The following is a 20,312-nucleotide window of genomic DNA, read 5'->3' as shown; positions in this document are numbered from 1 at the left end:
CATGGATCCAAGGTTAACCTTTAATTACTAGCTTGAAAAACAAATCTCACGCCAGCGCCAGTGCATATTTTGCAAACCTCTTTTTTTTTAAAAAAAGATGTGTGGGTATGCATTCATCTAAAATCACAGAATATGTGGTGTTTAAAATGCTGTTCCTCAGCAACTTCTTGTAAAGAAACTGCTAGGTCAGCTTGATGTAGGAAGCATAAAAACAGGCAGGAAAATTTTCTTTGGCTGTAAGGTCTCTTAGGTCATGAACTTGTAGACAGATGGAAATACCTTTGACTAAATACATGAACAAGTCTACAAAATTTGTGCAGGTGCACAGACTATTAAGTTAATGTTTTCAACTGAAACTATCATACTAGAGCAACAGTTCTGAATGTATGATCCACGCTATCGTAGAATGGCATTAGCAGTATTCAAGAGATGTAATAGAAGCTCTTCCTTAATCCTTCCAAGTACTGTAGTTGCTAGGTACTGAGCAGCAGGGCAGTGTGAGGTACTGCCAGAAGACTGCAGCCAAAGCCTACACCTAGTGAGTGAGATCCTTTGGTTGTTTATCAATAACCTGTGTGTGGCTTATTATTTTCAGGGCTCCACCTCCCTCCCCTTTAACAAGTAGCACTTAAGACTGAAAATACAGATACAGAACAAAACGTGAAATCTGCAGAAACACAACAGCTTGTAAAATAAAACACACAGAAAAAAAATAGCTACAAGATATTCTGGAAGGCCTAGGCAAATAAAAAGGAAAGGCATCAAACTTTTTGTCAGGTGAGGTACTCTGGGGAGGGCATTCCATTATGAAAACCTGCAGCGATGCATTTTCCCTGAAGATTTATCAGCCACTCAGAAAAAACAAAACAAACAAACAAAAAGTCAGTTTAACTTGTTTTGCATGTGAATTGATCTGAGTTTCCAATGGTTGAGAGACAGGGACTGGCCCAAGTGAGTTTAATGACAAGTGGGGATTTGAACCCTGGTTTCCCAAGTCCTGGTCTGACACTCTAACCACTGCACCACCCTGGCTCTCACATTAAGTATTGCCATTTCTGGCACACTGTATATTGGCTGGTCCTTTTTGTATGCAACTGTTATGGGAGTGGACAATGGGTTACTTATGACAGATGCAGATCAGTTTGCGTCACAGCATAGATGCTGGTGGGCTTATTTTTAATTCCAAAGTACCGTATGTTTCTACTGAGCAAAGATAGATCACTGATCACAGCCTCAGGTAGTCCAGCAAGCTCAGTAAGATGTAGACAATAACTCTGTTCTAAATATTATATTAAGAATTGTCTTTGAAGTGAAATTTTGGTTTGACAGTCCTAGACAGACTAATTGCAATCACAAATCTCTAAAAGTTGGTATTTTACCACCCGCTTCTTACTTTCCATTGAGGACAGAAAACAGCTGCTTGTTCAGAAGCATAAAAAGTAGCTTTAGAAAGCAAGACACCAAGATTTCTGCAGGTCTTGTGAGCAACATTTGCAATAAAGGAAGAATCAGCCGCACCTCTGCTCCTTATACACATTGCAATTTAAGAGCACTTTCTTTACAAATCTTTGAGAAACAGTGAAATTTAGTTGGTTTAACTGACCCAACATACCTGTTCCCTGATTTCTTTCAGTTTTTCCACTCTCTTAAGCTTTGTTGCATACTCTTGGATTTCTTTCAAGCCCATGTCTGTACAGAGTCGGACCAAAAAGCGTAAACCTAGTGGTATAAAAGTCATACCATTAGTTGCCATTATTGGACTTAAAAGCAGCTGAAAAAATAAGCAGAGCACACAGCCTAGCAACAATAACCGCAATCCAACTGCAATTAAGCCCAGTGATTTCAATGGATTAAGTAGTTTTACTGTGTTGAATTGTGACCACTGTATTTATTGAGTGGCAATATGATTTAGCCAACATGACAGCAGTGTAGTAAAAAGGAGCTATTTTTCTGCTCCAGTGTCTAGTAATGAAGCTGTGAAATAAAATACATTTAAATAAAAGCAAGCTGGGATTTTGTAAAAATACTTTCCTATATGCAGAATGGTAATACGATAATAAGTTACAGGCTCATAGTTAGATATGGAGGTGGGCAGAAGCCCACGGTGGCAGTTGTAACCCAAAGAAAACAACAAGACAGTCTAATATGTTGAAAAGTAATTTATTAGATCAGTTTTTTAAAAAATTAATGGGCTAACCCTGTTGGTTTGTGGTAGCAAAAGCGACAACAAGCCTTGTGACATCTTAGAATTGAACTTATTTATTCTAGCATAAGCTTTTGTGGCCAGAGTCCATTTCATCAGATGCATGAAAAAGCTGCACAGAATTTTCCAGTGCATTTGAACTCACTGATTAGATGAGTTGATGGGAAGACTGGAGCAAGCAATGGCTAGAATGCTACCTACAATGCTGAACACTGAGGAAGGAGAATTGAATATATCCAAGGGAGCCAGTGCTCTTTGTATGCAGAATGCAGAACATCTTTAATGAGCATACCGAAAGTTAGTTGTTCATAAATTGAATTTACTTAATGTTCATACATGTCAGGAATATCAGCACCTGTTGATCTGCCCAAGCCATTTGTTGAAGTCCCATGTGCCACCTGCACTACGCCAATGCATGCAATGCACTACAGAGAAGCCCTATATCCAATGATTTTTATGCAAATAGGACTTCCAGATTTCAACATGAGAGATCCAGAAAAGATCCTTTCTCCACATCTTTCCTATTTACTCCAAAGCAGGAAATTCTCAGATGGAGAGGCTCCCTCTGTTTGAAGATCCCTGGGAAGCCTGTTCGTGCAAGAGCTATGCGCAAACTACAGAGCCATATGAGGGCATGGCTGGTGGCTGTAGGTTTATTTTGAGAAGCAACATAAATGGCATTGACCTGCCACAAATGGATCATGATTAGGGCAAGTATTGATACTTTACACATGGGTAGCCAACGTGGTGCCCTCCAGTTGTTGTATGTAGACAAAGACTGCATACACATCATGCGTTTCAAACATATCCCTCCCCCCATCCAAAGATTCCTGGGCACTGTAGTTTGTTAAGGTTGCTGGGAATTGCAGCTATATTAGGAGTAAACTACCATTCCCAAGATCCTTCTTTTGGGGAGGGGGGCAGTGCTTTAAATGTATGCTGTGTACACAGTCTTCAGCTCCCTAGTCAGTAGGTCAGGGATGACGGGAGTTGAAATCCACAGCATCTGGAGGCCATGCTATTGGCTCCCCTTGCATTAAGACTATCCAATATAAAAAGTGTGCTTAGGATAAAAGGTGCATCATATCAAACCACTTACATTCCGCATTTTCAGGAAACTTTCTGTGAATCGCCTTGTAGGTATCAAGAGCTTTTTGGTAGTTACCTGTTAGTGATATAAAACACACAGAGACACTACCATGAGACAGGGCCAAAACTAGGTTTTCTGTCACCCAGGTCAAAGACATTTTGTAGTCATTTTAGGTTCTGTGTAAGGTGAAGAAATGCTTTTTGCAAGTCTAAAGTAGAAAGTGCCCTTCCATTACATTCCTAATGCAGCTGGGCTGACCAGAGCTTGCCAGGGAACTGCCTCTGGCAGGAAAAATGCTCACACAGCCCTTACTTTCCTGTGTGTAGATCATGTATAGTCTGTAAAATGACTCAGCCTTAGCTATTTAAACACATTTAAAGTTCTGAAGGGATCATAGAATCGTACAGCTGGAAGGGACCCTAAGGATCATCTAGTCCAACCGATTCTCTTCCTCAGATTCCTGCCCCACCCTCCATCCCTCCGAAATTTATTTCTCACGCAGTAGCAAACCCACGGGTGATCCTATCTTCTTCATTGGGGAGAGCCACGCAGCTTCTCCAGATTTTCCAGCTCTCCTTCTCCCTGCATCACATTGTAAATAAGCCTTCTTCAGCTTCATGGGGGAAGGGGAAGGACGGAGCTTGTGGCTGCTGTTCACTTTTTCATCTTTCTCTCCGTCTGAAGCCCAGACATGCTAGGAGGTTGGGAGCCTCAATGGCGTCCCTCTGGAGGCTTCACCCGGGGCAGAAACCCTGGCCAGACCCCCAGCTACACCTCTGCATGAGAAACAGAGGTTCTCCAGCGTCCCTTAGCTTGGGCAAGGGGTGGATCGGCTTGCAGGGCTGAGGAAGAGAGAGTCTAATTCTTTCCCATCACAGTGTTCCCCCAACTTAAAAAAAGCAGATTTAGGGGAGCACAACCAGTTTGCCCACGCTGGGCTCTGAGCCAAGAGGGCTCTGCAGGGGTGCCACAACATTGACGAACAATGGAAGATGAGAGATGGGGATTTTGGCACTGCTAAAATTTTAAAGGCCAAAGTCTGTCACTGCTTAAAACTGTCTGATCTGCCAAAGCTGTTATTAGCTGCAGAACGGGAAAATGTGGGTACCCGTCTTCCTCATGCTCTGCAGTTTAGAGTAGCTCTGGAAGGACAATTTATTTCAGGAAATGGTATGGGGAGGAAAGGGTTAAACACCACAGCATTGCAACTTTAATCCATATCCTACCCCTATCATGGCTGATTTTAACTTAAGAAAAAAATATGCCAAGAGATCAAAGATTTCCTACATCTCAACTGCATTTTGGTCATTTCAAAATTCAAATGCAAATGATAGTCAAACATATCATTTTTATTGTTACCCATTTGTAAAAAAAAATAATACAAGAATGCTGGTCCCTCCCCATTACAGGGTTAGTATTATTCAGGCAACAGGGTCCCTGACAGTAGCACAGCTATTGAGGAAAGACCGAACCCACGGTCCTGAAAAACATGTGGAAAATGAGATCACAGGTTGTATACAACCAATCCGTCCCATTAGCACAAGGACTTGCAGCTGTGCAACAGGACATCCTCTCCCGCTTCCTCTTCCTGTTTGCGCCCCCTATCTGCTCTGGAAGGTTGTAGAGCCCCCTCACAAAAATGTATTGGCGCTGCACGGGGAGAGGAAATCCCATTGCACAGGCTGAAGTCCTTGTGTGAACGGGTCAACTTTGCTGAATACAACCCCTGACGTTTAATAATCTACTTTACAAATAGTCCAAACATTATAGCACACTCTAAGCATTCAAATGCAAAATAAAAACACGTAATGAAACCAGTTGGGACGCGGGTGGCGCTGCGGGCTAAAGCCTCAGCGCCTAGGGCTTGCCGATCGAAAGGTCGGCGGTTCGAATCCCCGCGGCGGGGTGTGCTCCCGCTGCTCGGTCCCAGCGCCTGCCCACCTAGCAGTTCGAAAGCACCCCCGGGTGCAAGTAGATAAATAGGTACCGCTTACCAGCGGGAAGGTAAACGGCGTTCCGTGTGCGGCTCTGGCTCGCCAGAGCAGCTTTGTCACGCTGGCCACGTGACCCGGAAGTGTCTGCGGACAGCGCTGGCCCCCGGCCAATAGATGTGAGATGGGCACACAAACCCCAGAGTCTGTCAAGACTGGCCCGTTCGGGCAGGGGTACCTTTACCTTTACCTTTAATGAAACCAGTTAGATGTTAAGGCTGAAATCGTATACATATTTATCAGGGAGCAAGTCCCACTGAACTTATCTCTGAGTAAATGTGTGTAAGATCAGGATGAAAAAAGACCCTCCCGATTGCCTGCAATGGTTAAGCACTGTGAGACAGTGAGATATGATTATCAAAGTCAACATGAGATACGAAAGGAGACTTACCACTTCTTCTGAAGCAGCTTGCAACCATCAATTGCCACTTCACCTGAGTTGGTCTGCAGGTAAATATGCCAAAGTGTTACTCATAAAATGTTTCAATGTTTTTAAGGTATAATTATTTTTCTACATGGGGTTTTTTTGGTACTGTTTTGCTATTTAGTTTGCTGCCTTGAGCTCCCTTGGGAAGAGTGGCAAGATATTAATTAAATAAATGCATCTTTGCTCTAAACCTCAAGGGTATAAAGGAAATTCTTCACCAAGTGAATTTTACCCAAATGAATCCTTGCTTGGATTCTAGCATGAGGGTGAAATATGGTATTCATTGGGATTAAGTTACCGTGCCAGTTTTTAAACTGGCAAGGACGTTGTTGAAGATTGTCCAGTATGCTTAGTAGATGGAGCCCAACATTTTTCCTTTTTACTTATAACGTCCAGCCAACATTAAGCACACTGAAGTTCCAACTATTTCAGCTGGTGAGAATTAAACGCATTTACGGGAATTTTAAAAAATAAAATAAGGAGGCTGCTGCAGGATAAGTTAGAACGTTGATCAATGTTGCTCAATATTGGTTTATGTATGAGCTGCAGCAAATCCCAGGCCCAATAGCTTTTTTATACCTAGTATATTGTCCTCACTAAACATTTCTTGATTTAAAATTATCAAAGCAATTAATTAGTCTTTGGGAGGGTGGGTGTGAGAGATGCTGGGGAGGAGACACAATGGTTGAAGCATCTCTGTAGCTCTCTGCGATTCCTGTTGCTGTTCTTATGTGGCTTGCAGCAAACACTGGAAATAAATCAAAATTTTCTCATATAGCAAACATCTTTGGGTAGGCTAGGATTGTTAAAGGATGTTGCCTCCTGTTTCTTATGAATGCAGTCCTAGGAAAACACTCATCCAGATTAATCAAACCTTCTAATCACATGAAGACCACCTAAGTAGATGCATTTGCTCAGTGCTGCGTTTCTGCTTAAGCTGAATTCCTTCCTTTAAAACTCCAAACAAATTACTCCATAATTTACATGTAGCATAATACATAAATATATATCAATGTGCTTCCCCTGTGTCCAATATAAGTGTACTGCAGAAAGTCCCCTTACAAATGATACTGGTCTAAACACTCAACGACAACAAAAATAACAACATCATGAATGGTTGCTTACTGAATAAGTGCTGCTCTTTCAAAGTAGTGAATGGCTTTTTCACAAAATTGTGTGTCAATGTAATAGGCTCCAAGCCATTCAATGACCTCAATGTTTGAAGGGAAATACCGATAGGACTGACAAAATAAAGAAGGTGGAAGAAATACAACATTAGTGATAAACAACGTATTTATTCTGCTTTTGGAATATCTTACTCATTTATGTGTTTAATCCTCCAGATGCTGAAAACATGTAATTTATGAATGAGAGCAGTGTGCTAATACACTAACTAATCCCTAAAGAAAATGTGGCAGGTTTTGTAAATAGCAAAAAGACATTTTAGAAAACTTTGCTGAGGTAAGTTTCTGCATGTCCTATTTTCAAACATTTTTATTTTGTGAAACTAAAGATACACTCCACAAAGTACCTTCATTTCCTTATATATATATTTTCATTTACATTACAATTTTGAAAAAAAATCTGTATTCAGGATAGGTTTCCTACCAATCTGTTGGAGGAGTGTATTTTATATTTTGAAAGGTAAAATTGGCAATTGAAAAATATTTTTAGTTGTCTTGACTTATAAAACAACAACAATAAGCTACATCTACAGTGCAATCCTATGCACTTCCACATGGTAAAAACATCCCAGTATGCTCTATGGAGTTACTCCCCTAGTGTGTTTAGGACTGCTGCCCTAAAAGCTAAAATATCAGATCAAATCCGTTCTTGTTATGAATTATTATTATTTTAAAAAAATACAGAATGTGCTGCTCCCTGTGCAAGCAAAAAACAAGCAAGCAAAAAACAACAACGCAGCTATAGGCCGCTGCCAGGAGCAAGAACAGAATGAGAATGGTGATTCAAAGGGACACTGTGTGGTTAAAAGAAAGAAGGAAGTTTTTAGGGAAATATGGAAGTTTTATTTGATGATGCAGTAGGAAAGTTTTAGTTGATGCTGCAACTAAAAGCAAGGAATGAAAAAGAGAGCCATTATATGAATATTGCAGCTCATAGGAAACTATATCTAATTCTCTTTCATTCATATATATGTATCTCATATACGTATCCAAAAAAATACAGTCAAACCTTGGTTCTTCAACAGCTCATTTCGGCTCCCAGACGCCAAAAACCTGGAAGTAAATGTTCCAGTTTTTTGGAACCTGAACGTCCAACGCAGCTTCCGCTTGAGTGCAAGAAGCTCTTGCAACCAATCGGAAGCCGCACCTCGGTTGTTAAACGTTTCGGAAGTCAAACAGTCTTCCGGAACGAATTACATTCGACAACCGAGGTTTGAGTGTATTGTGAAAACAGAAAGATACTTCTCCTCCTGAATTACATCCCCGACAAAATTCTCTGATTTTCCCATACCACTGAAACCCCCTGTACCCCACCCTACACATTTACAGAGGGGACTGTAGCATGTCGGGAGAGAGAAGTTGTAAGAGCTCTGCTATTTATTGTTCTCTGACTCCAACCCAGAGGCAATGGGTTGGATTAGTCGTATTGGGACCTATGCCGTATGTATACTTGAATGTGACCATCAAACTAGGTTCAACACTTACATAGCTACTAAAGGTAAAGGTAAAGGTACCCCTGCCCGAACGGGCCAGTCTTGACAGACTGTGGGGTTTGTGCGCCCATCTCACATTTATTGGCCGGGGGCCAGCGCTGTCCGGGGACACTTCCGGGTCACGTGGCCAGCGTGACATCGCTGCTCTGGCGAGCCAGAGCCGCACACGGAACGCCGTTTACCTTCCCGCTGGTAAGCGGTACCTATTTATCTACTTGCACCCGGGGGTGCTTTCGAACTGCTAGGTGGGCAGGCGCTGGGACCGAACAGCGGGAGCGCACCCCGCCGCGGGGATTCGAACCGCCGACCTTTCGATCGGCAAGCCCTAGGCGTTGAGGCTTTAGCCCACAGCGCCACCCTACTACTTTATATAAAAATGTCTACTATATACAGCTTCCTTTTCAAAGCATCAGCTTAAGCTAGCATGCGTTCCTTTGCATTGTATGCCTATTGTAGAAGGTAAAAGCACATACCTCGTAGTAATATTGAAAAGCCTGAGACTTATCTCCTTCACTGTCATAGAGTTCTCCAAGCTTTGCTAATGCATGTGAGTCCGTTGGAACAACACTGATGAGTTGCATAAGCCACTCAATGGCCTGATTAGGATCCTCCATTAATTCATATCTGAAGTACCACCAGTTAAGGAACTTCTCACTGTGAGTCTGACGCATGGGAATTTAACTGAAATCCCCACATAATCATACACTTTACTATTATTTATTTATTAATTCTGTATCCTGCCCTTCCTTCAAAAATATCTTTATTACATTATAAAGACACACAGAGGATTTAGTGTTTCATATGCTTGATTCTATAATTGTTGAAAAGATACATGCTTGCTATTTGGAAGAGAACCTGGGCACTGTTTCGAAGGATAGCGTGAAGCTTCAGAAAAGAATCCAATGACTCATCTAACCTGTTCAGCTTTTTATACGTTAAACCTAAAAACAAAGGTCATCTAAATGGGAAGATTCAAATCTCATTGACTGATAAGATGAAGAAGCAGAAATTTAAGAACATGTTTATTATGGAAAATGAAATAAGGGAGCAATCCTATGTACAAGAAGCTGGCGTTAGTTAAACAACAATACATAAACATTAAAAAAGAAGGCGGACTTCTGGTGTCCCCTCACCCCAATTAAAAGCACAACAATATGTCAGTGTTGAAAGAGATAAGAAAACTTGCTCAAACAGAAACTCTGTCTCAGCATCAGTGTGGACAGCAGATTCAAAAGAGAGACAATTACAATTATATCACACTCTACTATTTCGTTAATTAATACAGCTTTAATCAGAAGGATATAATAAAGCTCAAAAGTTGTCTCTCAATCCCTTCTAAAAAGGATACATATAATAACCAGAATGTCAAGCACAAAATTTATCATAAAGTATATTAGACTTACCAATGTTATAAAGCGCTTCAGTGCACGAAGAATCATTTCTTAGAGATTCCTTATAGAACTCTGCTGCCTTCTCATAGTCTCCATTTGCAAAGATCGTATTTCCTTTATTTGTGAGAGCAGATGGGTTGTATCTATCAGAATTTACTGCTAAATCTGCATAGTGGCTTGCCTGTGTAAATTCATTTTCCTGAATTAAACACAATACAAATTAAGCAGTTGCCATTTTGCATCCTCAATACTTTGCTGGCACAAGCAGTACATTAATCAAATTAGAGATGGGAGAGATTCTGTTTCTGAAATTTCATTAAAAATGTATCATTCCATTCCATTTCATATTAAACCTGTAAAACAAGCTTAACATCAGCTTTCCAAATATCCTTCTATCCTATAGCAAATTTGGGGAAAGGGACTTTAGTAGTTTTTCTCTTCCTTTATGTCTCAAGGCTCTTGATGTCAATAACCAAATCTAGGAAGTCCAGACAAAGAGCTATTGTTCAGGGTATATGCTCCAATCCAGCATCCATGACTCCATGGGCAATGTCCTAAACTACACAAGCCACCTAAGATGTGACGTGTTATCTGCATTATCATTTCTTAGGGTGGGTTGTGGGAAGTGGAGGAGCTAGGGGCTTTGGTACCCGGAGCGGGGGGGCGTGGCATGTCGCCCGTGCGCGAGTGTCACAATGGGGGCAGCAGTCGCCCGCGAGAGAGCATCCCAATGGCGGCGCCCGCAGTGATGTCACCCCCCTCAGGGATGGAACCCGGGGTGAACCACCCCCTGCCCTCTTCCTATACCACTGGATGTGAGAGAGGGGAAAAGCAGGCACTGGCTCGTGTCTTCCCTTGTCCTCTACTGCTCTTATCATACACAATTAGTCTGATGAGTTTCAACAATGCACTGATCACATCTTAGGCAGGCAGGCAATATTAAAGTAATATTCTCTGCCTTTTCCATTTTAAATCTACTTCTGGCATCTGAAGAGGTCTGTCATGTCATGACAACTGCCATAACACCACAGTGCACTTTAAAGATCACAATGAACTCATTATTCTTTTTTGTTTTTACAGAGAGGTCTATGGCACTGCGACTGGTTTGTCATGGACATTTGTGGGCTGCATTAAGTGAAATCAAGATTCTACTGAAGTTCTTGATGAGTTTTTATTCAGTTAATGCAGACTGAGCTTCTCAAAATGTGCAGTGTTGGTATTAGAATAATATATCCAAGTGTTAGACCATTAAGGGTTGTATCCAGTGAATGTATTCCATCAACACAAGGGCTTCTACCTTCACAATGGAACTTCCTTCCTCTCCTCTCTTGCAGTAAATCTGTTCTGGGGTTTTCCCCAAATTTCCAGAGCAGAAGGGGTTTTTTTGAGTGAGGGAATGGAGAAAAGAAAGTCCCATAATAAACAATTAAAATGAAGCTGAGTTGGCAGTTTTAATATTCTAATTCAAATAAATGTGTTCAACAATTATCTTTGAAACTACTACTAATTGAATTTAAGACAAAATATATTAAATCCAAAGGGGCCACATGCTCTCAGTCTTGGATTAAGTAAATTAACTGAAATACACCCACCACACATTCACTCACCAAGAAATAAAGAAACGAAAGGTTCGTTGCAGCTGCACTTTTAACTCTGCTATCCTTTTTTTCAAACATCTTTAAAGTCTCCACAGCCTAGAAGCAAGTAATAATAAAGTGACTCACGTTGTTAAACCATTCAAACAAACTGGGGTTGATGCACTTTTTCTGTAGTGAGAAGCAATGCAAAATAAACACTTGGGCTAGGATATAGTGTCTATCTATCAGTGTAACATAATAAAGCATGATAGTATGTGTCATGTTTAAGATCACAGAATAAAATACATTTGATAGCATTCAGAAACTCATTAATACTCAAGATGCACCAATAAAATCAAAAGCGACTTTCCCTCAAGTAAATGCATTTAGAGGCCTATATACTACATTCAAGCCTTCTTCCCTGAAGTTCAGTGGGAGAAGGAGAAAGGAATAGATTTCTGAGTAAACTTGCATAACTATGCACTGGAAATTTTACGTCCCAGAATGATCTGAGGAAAGCCATGTAAGTTCAGCAGCTATAAAACAGATGTACAGTATGTCTCAAGATAAGGAGCACTGATATCTTTAACAATGAATAGCTTTAGGCATTATTGTATTTTTATTTTATGTTGTTTTAACCAAATGAAATCAAATCTTTATTATTATGGTCAATGACCAGTCTTAAGAAACCAGGATAAGTACATTTTTATTCTGGATTCATACGGTATTTTTCCATCCTGAATTATATTTTTAATAAATAAATTTGTAGACATCACTGAATCATTAATTTAAAACAAATTAATTTGTTGTATGCATTTCGTATTACAAATGCAAGGTTGTTGAAGGGGTTTGTTTTCAAAATAATTACTGGATTTTGATGACGCCAGCTCATGGCTGCATTTTTGGCACCCTGATCCTAAGTAGGGGAATTTGTGGGCAGCAGCAACAGAGAATGTCACTACAGTGTGGATGTAACTAGGGATGTCAGAGAATTCTGATGGAAATGGGAGTGAAAATTGTTGATGTTTGCTTATTCATGTCTGAAAAAGAAATCAATCCTGCATATATGATCAGTATTTGCTACTGTTGTTTTTTGTCCGCAAATAATATGTAATTGATCACTTATTTTCCAATTGCATTGTGCTTCCTTTGTGCTGAAATGAATAGCATGGAATAACATAATGATTAGGTAACTAATTATGTAAAATTCTGCCACAGCAGACAGACATATAATGCTGTTCTTGCAGGTGCTTAATTTTGCTAAATTTAACAAGAACCGAGAGCTGTGCATACCAGCTTTGCAGTGCTTTAGAGAACATCTCTACTTAAAAAAAACAACAACACAAAAACAAGAAGCCCAACAATAACACTTTTCCTTCCTCCTCAGCAAAGTTTCTTCTACTTTCTACTATGTGGAGAAAGAATATAGTACTATTGGATTTGGATTTACACCAGGTAAAAGTATTCTTAACAAAGTGTTTTGTTTTTAAACATTTAGAAATTAAATTATGTTGGTGCATGGAGCAGGAATTAAAATAAATGCAATTCATTGCTTTTTAAAAGAAGGTTCCAAAATTTCCTGAAAAAATGTGGATCATAATCATATCAGCCGCCACCGCACTTTTGCTTTGGAAAGTTATACTTCTTTCAGTTTCAGTTTGTCTCATTTTTTTCCTACAATATAAAAATACTTGTTACAATTCACCAGGCTCCATTTTCTCCTACACAGAAGTTTATGGAGCACAGAAATTCAGTTACTTACTATAAAGTGAATGTACCTTAAAGCAGCAAGCCAAGAATTTAAGTATATTTTAGGTTTACAGTTTCCAGCACAAAGTGCATTACTGTCTTAATTTATGAGGTGCAAAAGAGGGCATATGCAAAACACATGGGGCTAGCTCAAGTTTATTGCTCCCCAGCAAACCACTTAGGAAGTCCATACTTCTACTATAGCAGAACATTTTTCTCATTACAATGAATTATCTAAAGAAACCATTAATTTCAGAGGTGCGGGGGAAAAGCATTTCAGATGTGCATGACTTATGCTTAGGTTTTATGGAAGCTCTCAACCATGGGTTCTTGTTTATCGCTATGAATATCTGGCTATAATCCTAAACACACCTATCCAAATCAATTCTGTTATAGTCACAAGATTTGTGTCCAAATAATGGGAATAAGGACTTGAGTATAAAACCGTTGTTAAAAATTTTTAGGTAATCATAACAAGTCAGTATAGTAAGTACAGTATAGTGCAAGAGTTAGCATACTAAGTAAAGTCCAATCATCAGTAAGTCACTCTCTCTATCTAAATTTCTCAATAAGATGCAAGAACATGGGAAACTGAGCAAACAGCAATATACTGAGACAGACCATTGGGTCCATTTAGCTCAGTATTATTTACCCAAGTCAGCAACAGCTCTCCAGGGGTTGAGACAGAGACTTTACCCAGTCCTACCTGGAAATGCCAGTGATTTCAACCTGCTCCACCACTTAGCTACAACCTTCCCTTCTAAATAACAGATTATCCAGCAAAGTAAATGCTGCCTGCTAGAAATACTATCCATTTATTATATTTTATTTCAAACTGGTTGATACCAGGGCTTACCCCAGATCAGTAATCATCATTATCCTTCCATTGCCCTCATCTGGACGTAATTCTAAGCTAGAGTGTAGCACTAACCCACTATTATGTCGGAATACAGCCAGTAATGTCATGAAAGTATTTTCCTACAGATATTCCTGATTTATAGGAAAAACTGTGTTTACACATAGCAAAATAAAAAATGTGTTATAATTTGCTGTACTTGTCATTTTTCTATACAGAGGTGTTAAAATTATTAGTAAGTATTGTGTTAAACAACCCTGAAGCCAAGTGGAGGTTGCTTTTTCTTCTACATGTTCCCTCACTTTTACTGACAATAATTAAACAGCCATGTCAGAAATAATTTGAAAGGCAACCCTGGGCCGTGAAGCCAAAAGCCATCAAAGGACAGTTTTTGCATGGTTTCTTCACCTCTGATGCTCAAGTGGCTTTCTGAAAACCTCCTCGAAGATATAATTTCTTTCAAGATAAGAAAATGGGAAAACATCAATAATGAGCAAATGCACTACAGCGTGAGTTGTAGAAGATACACACCTAGATTGCTACCAATAAAGCAACAGAACTAAAACAATGCAGCTACAGTAAAACTATGGCAGTGCATATGGAACCTTGCCTAACCAAAGACCTGAATGTAATAAGAATTAATAGCAGAAGGAGGATGCGTACAGAGTCTGCAGCAGAAGCACGCTCACAGTGCTTTGTTTTAGATTTATGTTTCGGAAGTGCAGCACAGCCTTTCTCACAGATGGAGCCCAGAGGAAACCACTTCTGTGTGTGTACAGCGCAAGATGGCCGTGCAGAGTGCTGATTGGTTGGAAGCCAGTGACATCAGTAGTCCACCTTCCTTCCCCTCCCTGAAGCAGTTTTTCAAATTTAAAAACAGATTCAGCTCTTTCTAGTGGTATGGCTATGGCTGTACATTTAATTACTATAAAGTAAATAAATAATAAATGTATATGCAACTTTTTTTTAAAAAAAAAATTGAACTATTTTAAAGGACATTTGCCAGAATCTATACTTTCATCATGAGTTGCCATACGTCCAGATTTTCTCGGACATTTAACCACTTTCCATCCAAACGCTGTTTCCAACGGCCGAATCCCGGCTATGTCCTGGAAATTCTGGATGTATGGCAACCCTAATAAACATGACTGCTGAATCAACATTCACTTCCCTGGACAGTTAATGCCAGATTTAGGTGGGGAAAGCTGGGCTTGAGCTGCAGGAGAAGAGAATGCAAGGGACAATTCATCTTTACCCAGTCATTAAGTGCTGCCGATTATTTGAAAGACTGACAAACTACACTAAACCTACGCAAATTTCATCTAGTAATAGGTATTGGTATAGTACCTACCTCTTCATACTTACAGTACCAAACAACATGGGAGAGATAGTACAAAAGAAGGAAAGGAATAATTAAAAGGAAAGGAAAAGTAACATTTTGATAAACATAGAGATAAACTGAGCTGAACACCAATAAATTAAATGTATGAGTGGAAGAGAAACATTTAGGACAGACACATTACACAAACCAATCCTATCAAGATTTGGCACTTTGGTCAAAGAACCAGTCAAATATAGCCAGTTGATTTGCCCACTATCTCATTGTCAACCACAGTATTCCTATAATATCAGTGTGTAGATGGCACACTTTTTATTTCATTATGGTATCACTTGTTAACAAGGGCAAGAGTGAGTGCAGCTTGCCCTGGACCTTGCAGTAGTTAAGAGGCAAGCTTAGGAGCACAGCAAAAATTTTCCCACTGGCTACCTGGAATAACAGAACCTTCTGACAGTAAGAGATGTTTGACCATGGAACAGACTCCCATGAGAGGTGGTGGATTCTTCTTCCTTGGAGGTTTTTAAGCAGAGGTTGGATGGCCATCTACCATGTGAAAACAAGTAGTGATTGGTGGCAAAATGCCACTGCTTAGATAGAACACAGATTGTCAAGGTGGCTGGGGTAGTCAGACATTTTCAGCCTAATCTGCATTACAGGGTGGTTGTAAGGATAAAATGAGGGGGAAGCTATGTGCACCATCATACCTGATTAAAGTCCTTTTGCCTCAAATATGTAATTGCTTTATTGATTTCCAGGTCATTAGCTAACTCCACATACTGAGAAGCTTTTACCATTTCTACACACCTGGAGAAGAATAAGAAAACACAGAGAAATTATTGGATGCAGTGAGCCTCTCTAAGTCAAGAAAGCAACTGTACAGATTTTGCCAAGCATCAGTTACAGGTAAATCCAATATATTGGTTTTAGGATCCAAACAAACTACGTGCTTGTTTACAGTTGCAAACAGGCAACAGGGGCTTATTATACACTTGGTGGTCTATTAACAGGCAAATGCACTGAGTCTATCTTGGCAAGTGAAAAATTCCACAGGCCTGATTTATAGCGGCCCTGTATGATGGCTCAGTATTATTACTATTGCAATACTACTATACTTCAGACTGAGACTGAGAAATAGCTGCTTGCCAAAGACCAATGAGGACGTTTATGGCTGTGGTGTGGTGTGATTTGAACCAGGGATTTCCTAGCTCACAGGTCTCATTCTGAGCTACTACTGTACCTATAGTACCCCTTCTCAGACTAGGATTTGCACTCTGGAGGTCTGACAGGCAAGTATACTATGAATGAACTGTGACTTGTTTCATTGTAACCCTAGAGAGAAAATAATGTAGTTGCTGAATTAAGAGCTTAACATGAAAACCTTTAGGAATTGCTACATTTTAAAATGATTAACTGTAATACAATTAAACAATGAACAGGGTGGTGATACAATGATTACTGCAATTGACACAAGATAATATCACAAAAGCAACTATCTGTAAACAAACAATAAACACCCATATAATTGGCAAAAGTAGTTTCAATAGCAATACACAGTAACAATAGCAAACACAGTAAACAAAGAGTTCACTTGTAATACAACATATTACAAGTAAACTCTTTATTTACTGCATTTGCTGTTTAAGAAAAAACTGATTTGGGAAATAAAATACTTTTGCCTTTTTATGGAAATTTATTGTTTGTTTACAGATGAAATGTAATACTTGGTGAAATGTAATACAAGCAGGAAATGGTATTTGGGCCAAACCACTACAGGCTGTAGTTGGTGAACCACTGACTTATATGTGAGTTTTCTGAGATAAGTGATCTGAGAAAGCCAACTCAGCTGAAAAAAATGCCACTTACCAATCATAGCCTACAGCAAATGATGTTTCAATCGCTGGAGCAATTAGTTTAGCAGCCGTCATGATATACTTTTCTGCTGTAGCTTTCCTTTAAAGCACAAGAAATTATTTCAGGGGGGGAAACCCGAAATAAATATCACAAACATATAGAAGCAGAACACAACACCAAGAGTCTTGCGGCACCTTAAAAACTAATGGATATATTATGGCATAAGCTTTTGTGAACTATATATAGCACTTCATCAGATGAATTAACAGTAGTAGTGTCTACATCCTATATAGTAATAGTGAACTCATTCTTAGAGTCTGGATCCTTATGTAGCCAAAGGAGTACCATCCACACACAAGAGAGACTTGGGGGAAACCCTATGTTTGCAGAAGTGTAAAAAATAGAGATAGAAAAGCAAAGCTAAACAAAAAGCTCAAATAGGACTGAACTTGAAGTTACATAGAAAAACAGGGATGGCAAAGAAAAGAAAGGTGGGAGTTCAATATTTGCTTAATCAGTAATCTAGACCAGACCTCTGTTCAGCTGTTCCACACATTCATAGAACACACTATGATGGTGCAACTTTGAAAGGATTTCAGACTTTACCTTTCACGCTCCATTTGCCGCAAGCTGTCATTTTTAATAGCTTCAATCAGTAGGTTTGTATGTGGATCATCCTAAATAAGGCAAATAAATGTCTACATCAACAGCAGATGAGGATGTATACAAACCCACATACACATATTAGAACAGACTGTAAACATGTCATATTTTCTATCAGAAAAATAATTACTTCCCCCCCCAAAGGGGACAACAAGAGGAAAGAGTTGTTGCTTGCATGCCATGCTTATGGTTTTCTCAGTGGCATCTGGCTGGTCACTGTTGGTAACAGAATGCCGAAAGAACTACAATAGACTGCATTGCAACTATGCAAAAGTTGGAGTTTCTAAACACGTTATCCCTTCCACAGACAAGCAAGAGGCATCATCACAGTTCAGAACTGCAATCCATTCACCCAAAAACATTCAAACAAGGGCAGTGAGGGTTGTGGCCTGGGGAGGGGAAATTCCCAAAGGGAAGAGATGTGCCCCCCTCCTCCAGCTCAAGGGCCTCCACCCCTGCCCTAGACCAACAACCCTAAGCTAAGCAACTCAACCGCCCCTCAGCATGGCACATGTGGGATTTGAACCAACACTACCACTGGAATATACCAACAAAGAACCCCTGTAATCAACATCTCAAGCTTATTTGCTCTATGAATTGGAGATATAACTTTGCTCCTACTTACTCCTTGTGAAATGTATTTGTCATCATCATCAATTCCCAGTGGTACCACAATTAATTTCTGGAAAGCCTTTTTCATTTGTTCTCTGTCTCCAGTAGCAAAATAGCAAAGGATCAAGTTGAAGCCTGCTTTTAGGTTTGGTGATGTGCTCATAATGTGCTCAAATGAGCTAATGGCATCTGTATATTGGCCAGTTTTAATAAATGCGACTCCAATGTTCTGCATTATTTTAATCCTAAATAAGTAAATAATCATTAGAACCTTATCGTACAAGAGATTTAAAAATACTACTAGTAGTTCGGCTTACACTTCAGTTCAAATGCAACGGATGCAATTTAAACAATGTAATCAATATTATAAACAATAAAACAGCAACCAGTCAAGGGCCAAACTAGGCCAAAAACAGCCACGTGTCAGCCCCATTTAACCATAAATAGGGGTGTAGGGTAGGGAGATGGTGATTATAATGACAATGATTTATATTAAAAGGGGCAGACTGTGAGTGGAAATGAAACCTTCCCCACTTTCCCTCCCTTGAGGAACTTTTATTTCTCAGCCTGGCTCACTGCTAGCAGAGTGGAAGAAAAATGCCCAGAGTAATGGAACACAGGGAAGTAAGGTGGAGATGCAACAGGAATGCAACCTGGCTCTCATCCATGTGCACATGTTGATGTTAATGCTATTTATTTATTTTATTTGTGTAATAGGTAAAGGGACCCCTGACCATTAGGTCCAGTTGTGGCCGACTCTGGGGTTGCGGCGCTCATCTAGCTTTATTGGCCGAGGGAGCCGGTGTACAGCCTCTGGGTCATGTGGCCAGCATGACTAAGCCGCTTCTGGCGAACCAGAGCAGCGCACGGAAACGCTGTTTACCTTCCCACCGGAGCGGTACCTACTTGCGCTTTGACGTGCTTTTGAACTGCTAGGTTGGCAATAAATACTAAATTTGTATACTGTTAATGTTAGACACGCCTCCTCTCAACTTCATACATGAACAGGGCAGATAGGTGAATGCAAAAGCATCACTGCCTCCACCATGTAAACTTTGGTCCCAAGATAAAACAAAGACAGAAGTTAAATCAATTGAAAACCCGTCTACATAGAAACGTCTGAACTAGCCTCCAAAAAATAGCAAGAAACCAAGCCTGGTGGACCTCCTTTTAGGCAATATTTGTTTTTATAACTTATTATAAAGTTTTTTTCTAACTGTTTTTATCACATTATTATAAGCAAATAATGTCAAAGTTATTCTCGTTGGAACTCACCTCATTTCTTTATGGACACTTGCAATCTGATCCAGAGCCATTCGGTAAAATTTGATAGCTTTTGAATAGTTTCTCTGCTTCAAATAAATATTTGCCATGTTCACCTTCAGCATGCCTATTAAACAATACACAGAATGAGACACAGATGTATCCCATGACTCGCACAGGATTTTACTCGGGTTACATGCAGAAAATCTATACCTTGGATACAGATGAATCTGCAGCCTTTAAATTACTGGGCAAGGATGAGCAATCTGCTGGCGAAATGATTACGTGATTGCTTGAAATGGGAAACTACTATTGGTGGCAACAAGCAAAGGCATAAAAAAGCCTGGTTCATTTTCTGCCAGGTCAAGGAGTGTAGTAGCAGGCCTTAGGATAGCATAAACTCTCCTGTTGCCCATTCTACTTGAGTAAAAAGCAACTTCTTGCCCAGCACAAAACTAGCTTGAATCTACTCTCTTAACCTGGCTTCTACCAAGGGAAAGTGGGGAGCAGTGGCAGTGCAGAGGGGAGCATGCAGGCTGGAGTAGGTTTGGACTTGTTCCCAGTACCTTTTTCTGCATGCTTTAACCTAGTAGGAAAATCTGAATTGACTCCAAAAGTGCATT

General features: G+C 39.9%; 1 protein-coding gene across 2 annotated transcripts in view; it reads right to left on the bottom strand.

The window, feature by feature from the left end:
• IFT88 (intraflagellar transport 88) overlaps positions 1-20,312 on the bottom strand; it is a 34,237-nt gene that overhangs the window by 4,617 nt on the left and 9,308 nt on the right. For both annotated transcript variants that reach the window (XM_082220272.1, XM_082220273.1), the window contains exons 12-24: positions 19,702-19,816; positions 18,440-18,671; positions 17,758-17,828; positions 17,164-17,250; positions 16,005-16,104; positions 11,387-11,473; positions 9,792-9,978; positions 9,221-9,329; positions 8,862-9,012; positions 6,837-6,952; positions 5,676-5,728; positions 3,303-3,368; positions 1,613-1,719 (exon numbers count right to left, since the gene is read on the bottom strand). In XM_082220272.1, coding sequence (XP_082076398.1) covers positions 1,613-1,719; positions 3,303-3,368; positions 5,676-5,728; positions 6,837-6,952; positions 8,862-9,012; positions 9,221-9,329; positions 9,792-9,978; positions 11,387-11,473; positions 16,005-16,104; positions 17,164-17,250; positions 17,758-17,828; positions 18,440-18,671; positions 19,702-19,816 — 1,481 coding nt within the window. The remainder of the gene's footprint in view (positions 1-1,612; positions 1,720-3,302; positions 3,369-5,675; positions 5,729-6,836; positions 6,953-8,861; positions 9,013-9,220; positions 9,330-9,791; positions 9,979-11,386; positions 11,474-16,004; positions 16,105-17,163; positions 17,251-17,757; positions 17,829-18,439; positions 18,672-19,701; positions 19,817-20,312) is intronic.

The sequence above is a fragment of the Podarcis vaucheri genome, assembly GCF_965113315.1.
Source record: "Podarcis vaucheri genome assembly, chromosome: 4".
In the NCBI taxonomy this organism is placed as follows: Eukaryota; Metazoa; Chordata; class Lepidosauria; order Squamata; family Lacertidae; genus Podarcis; species Podarcis vaucheri.
Note: the sequence above shows the minus strand (reverse complement) of the source record. Positions and strands in the feature narration are given on the sequence as shown.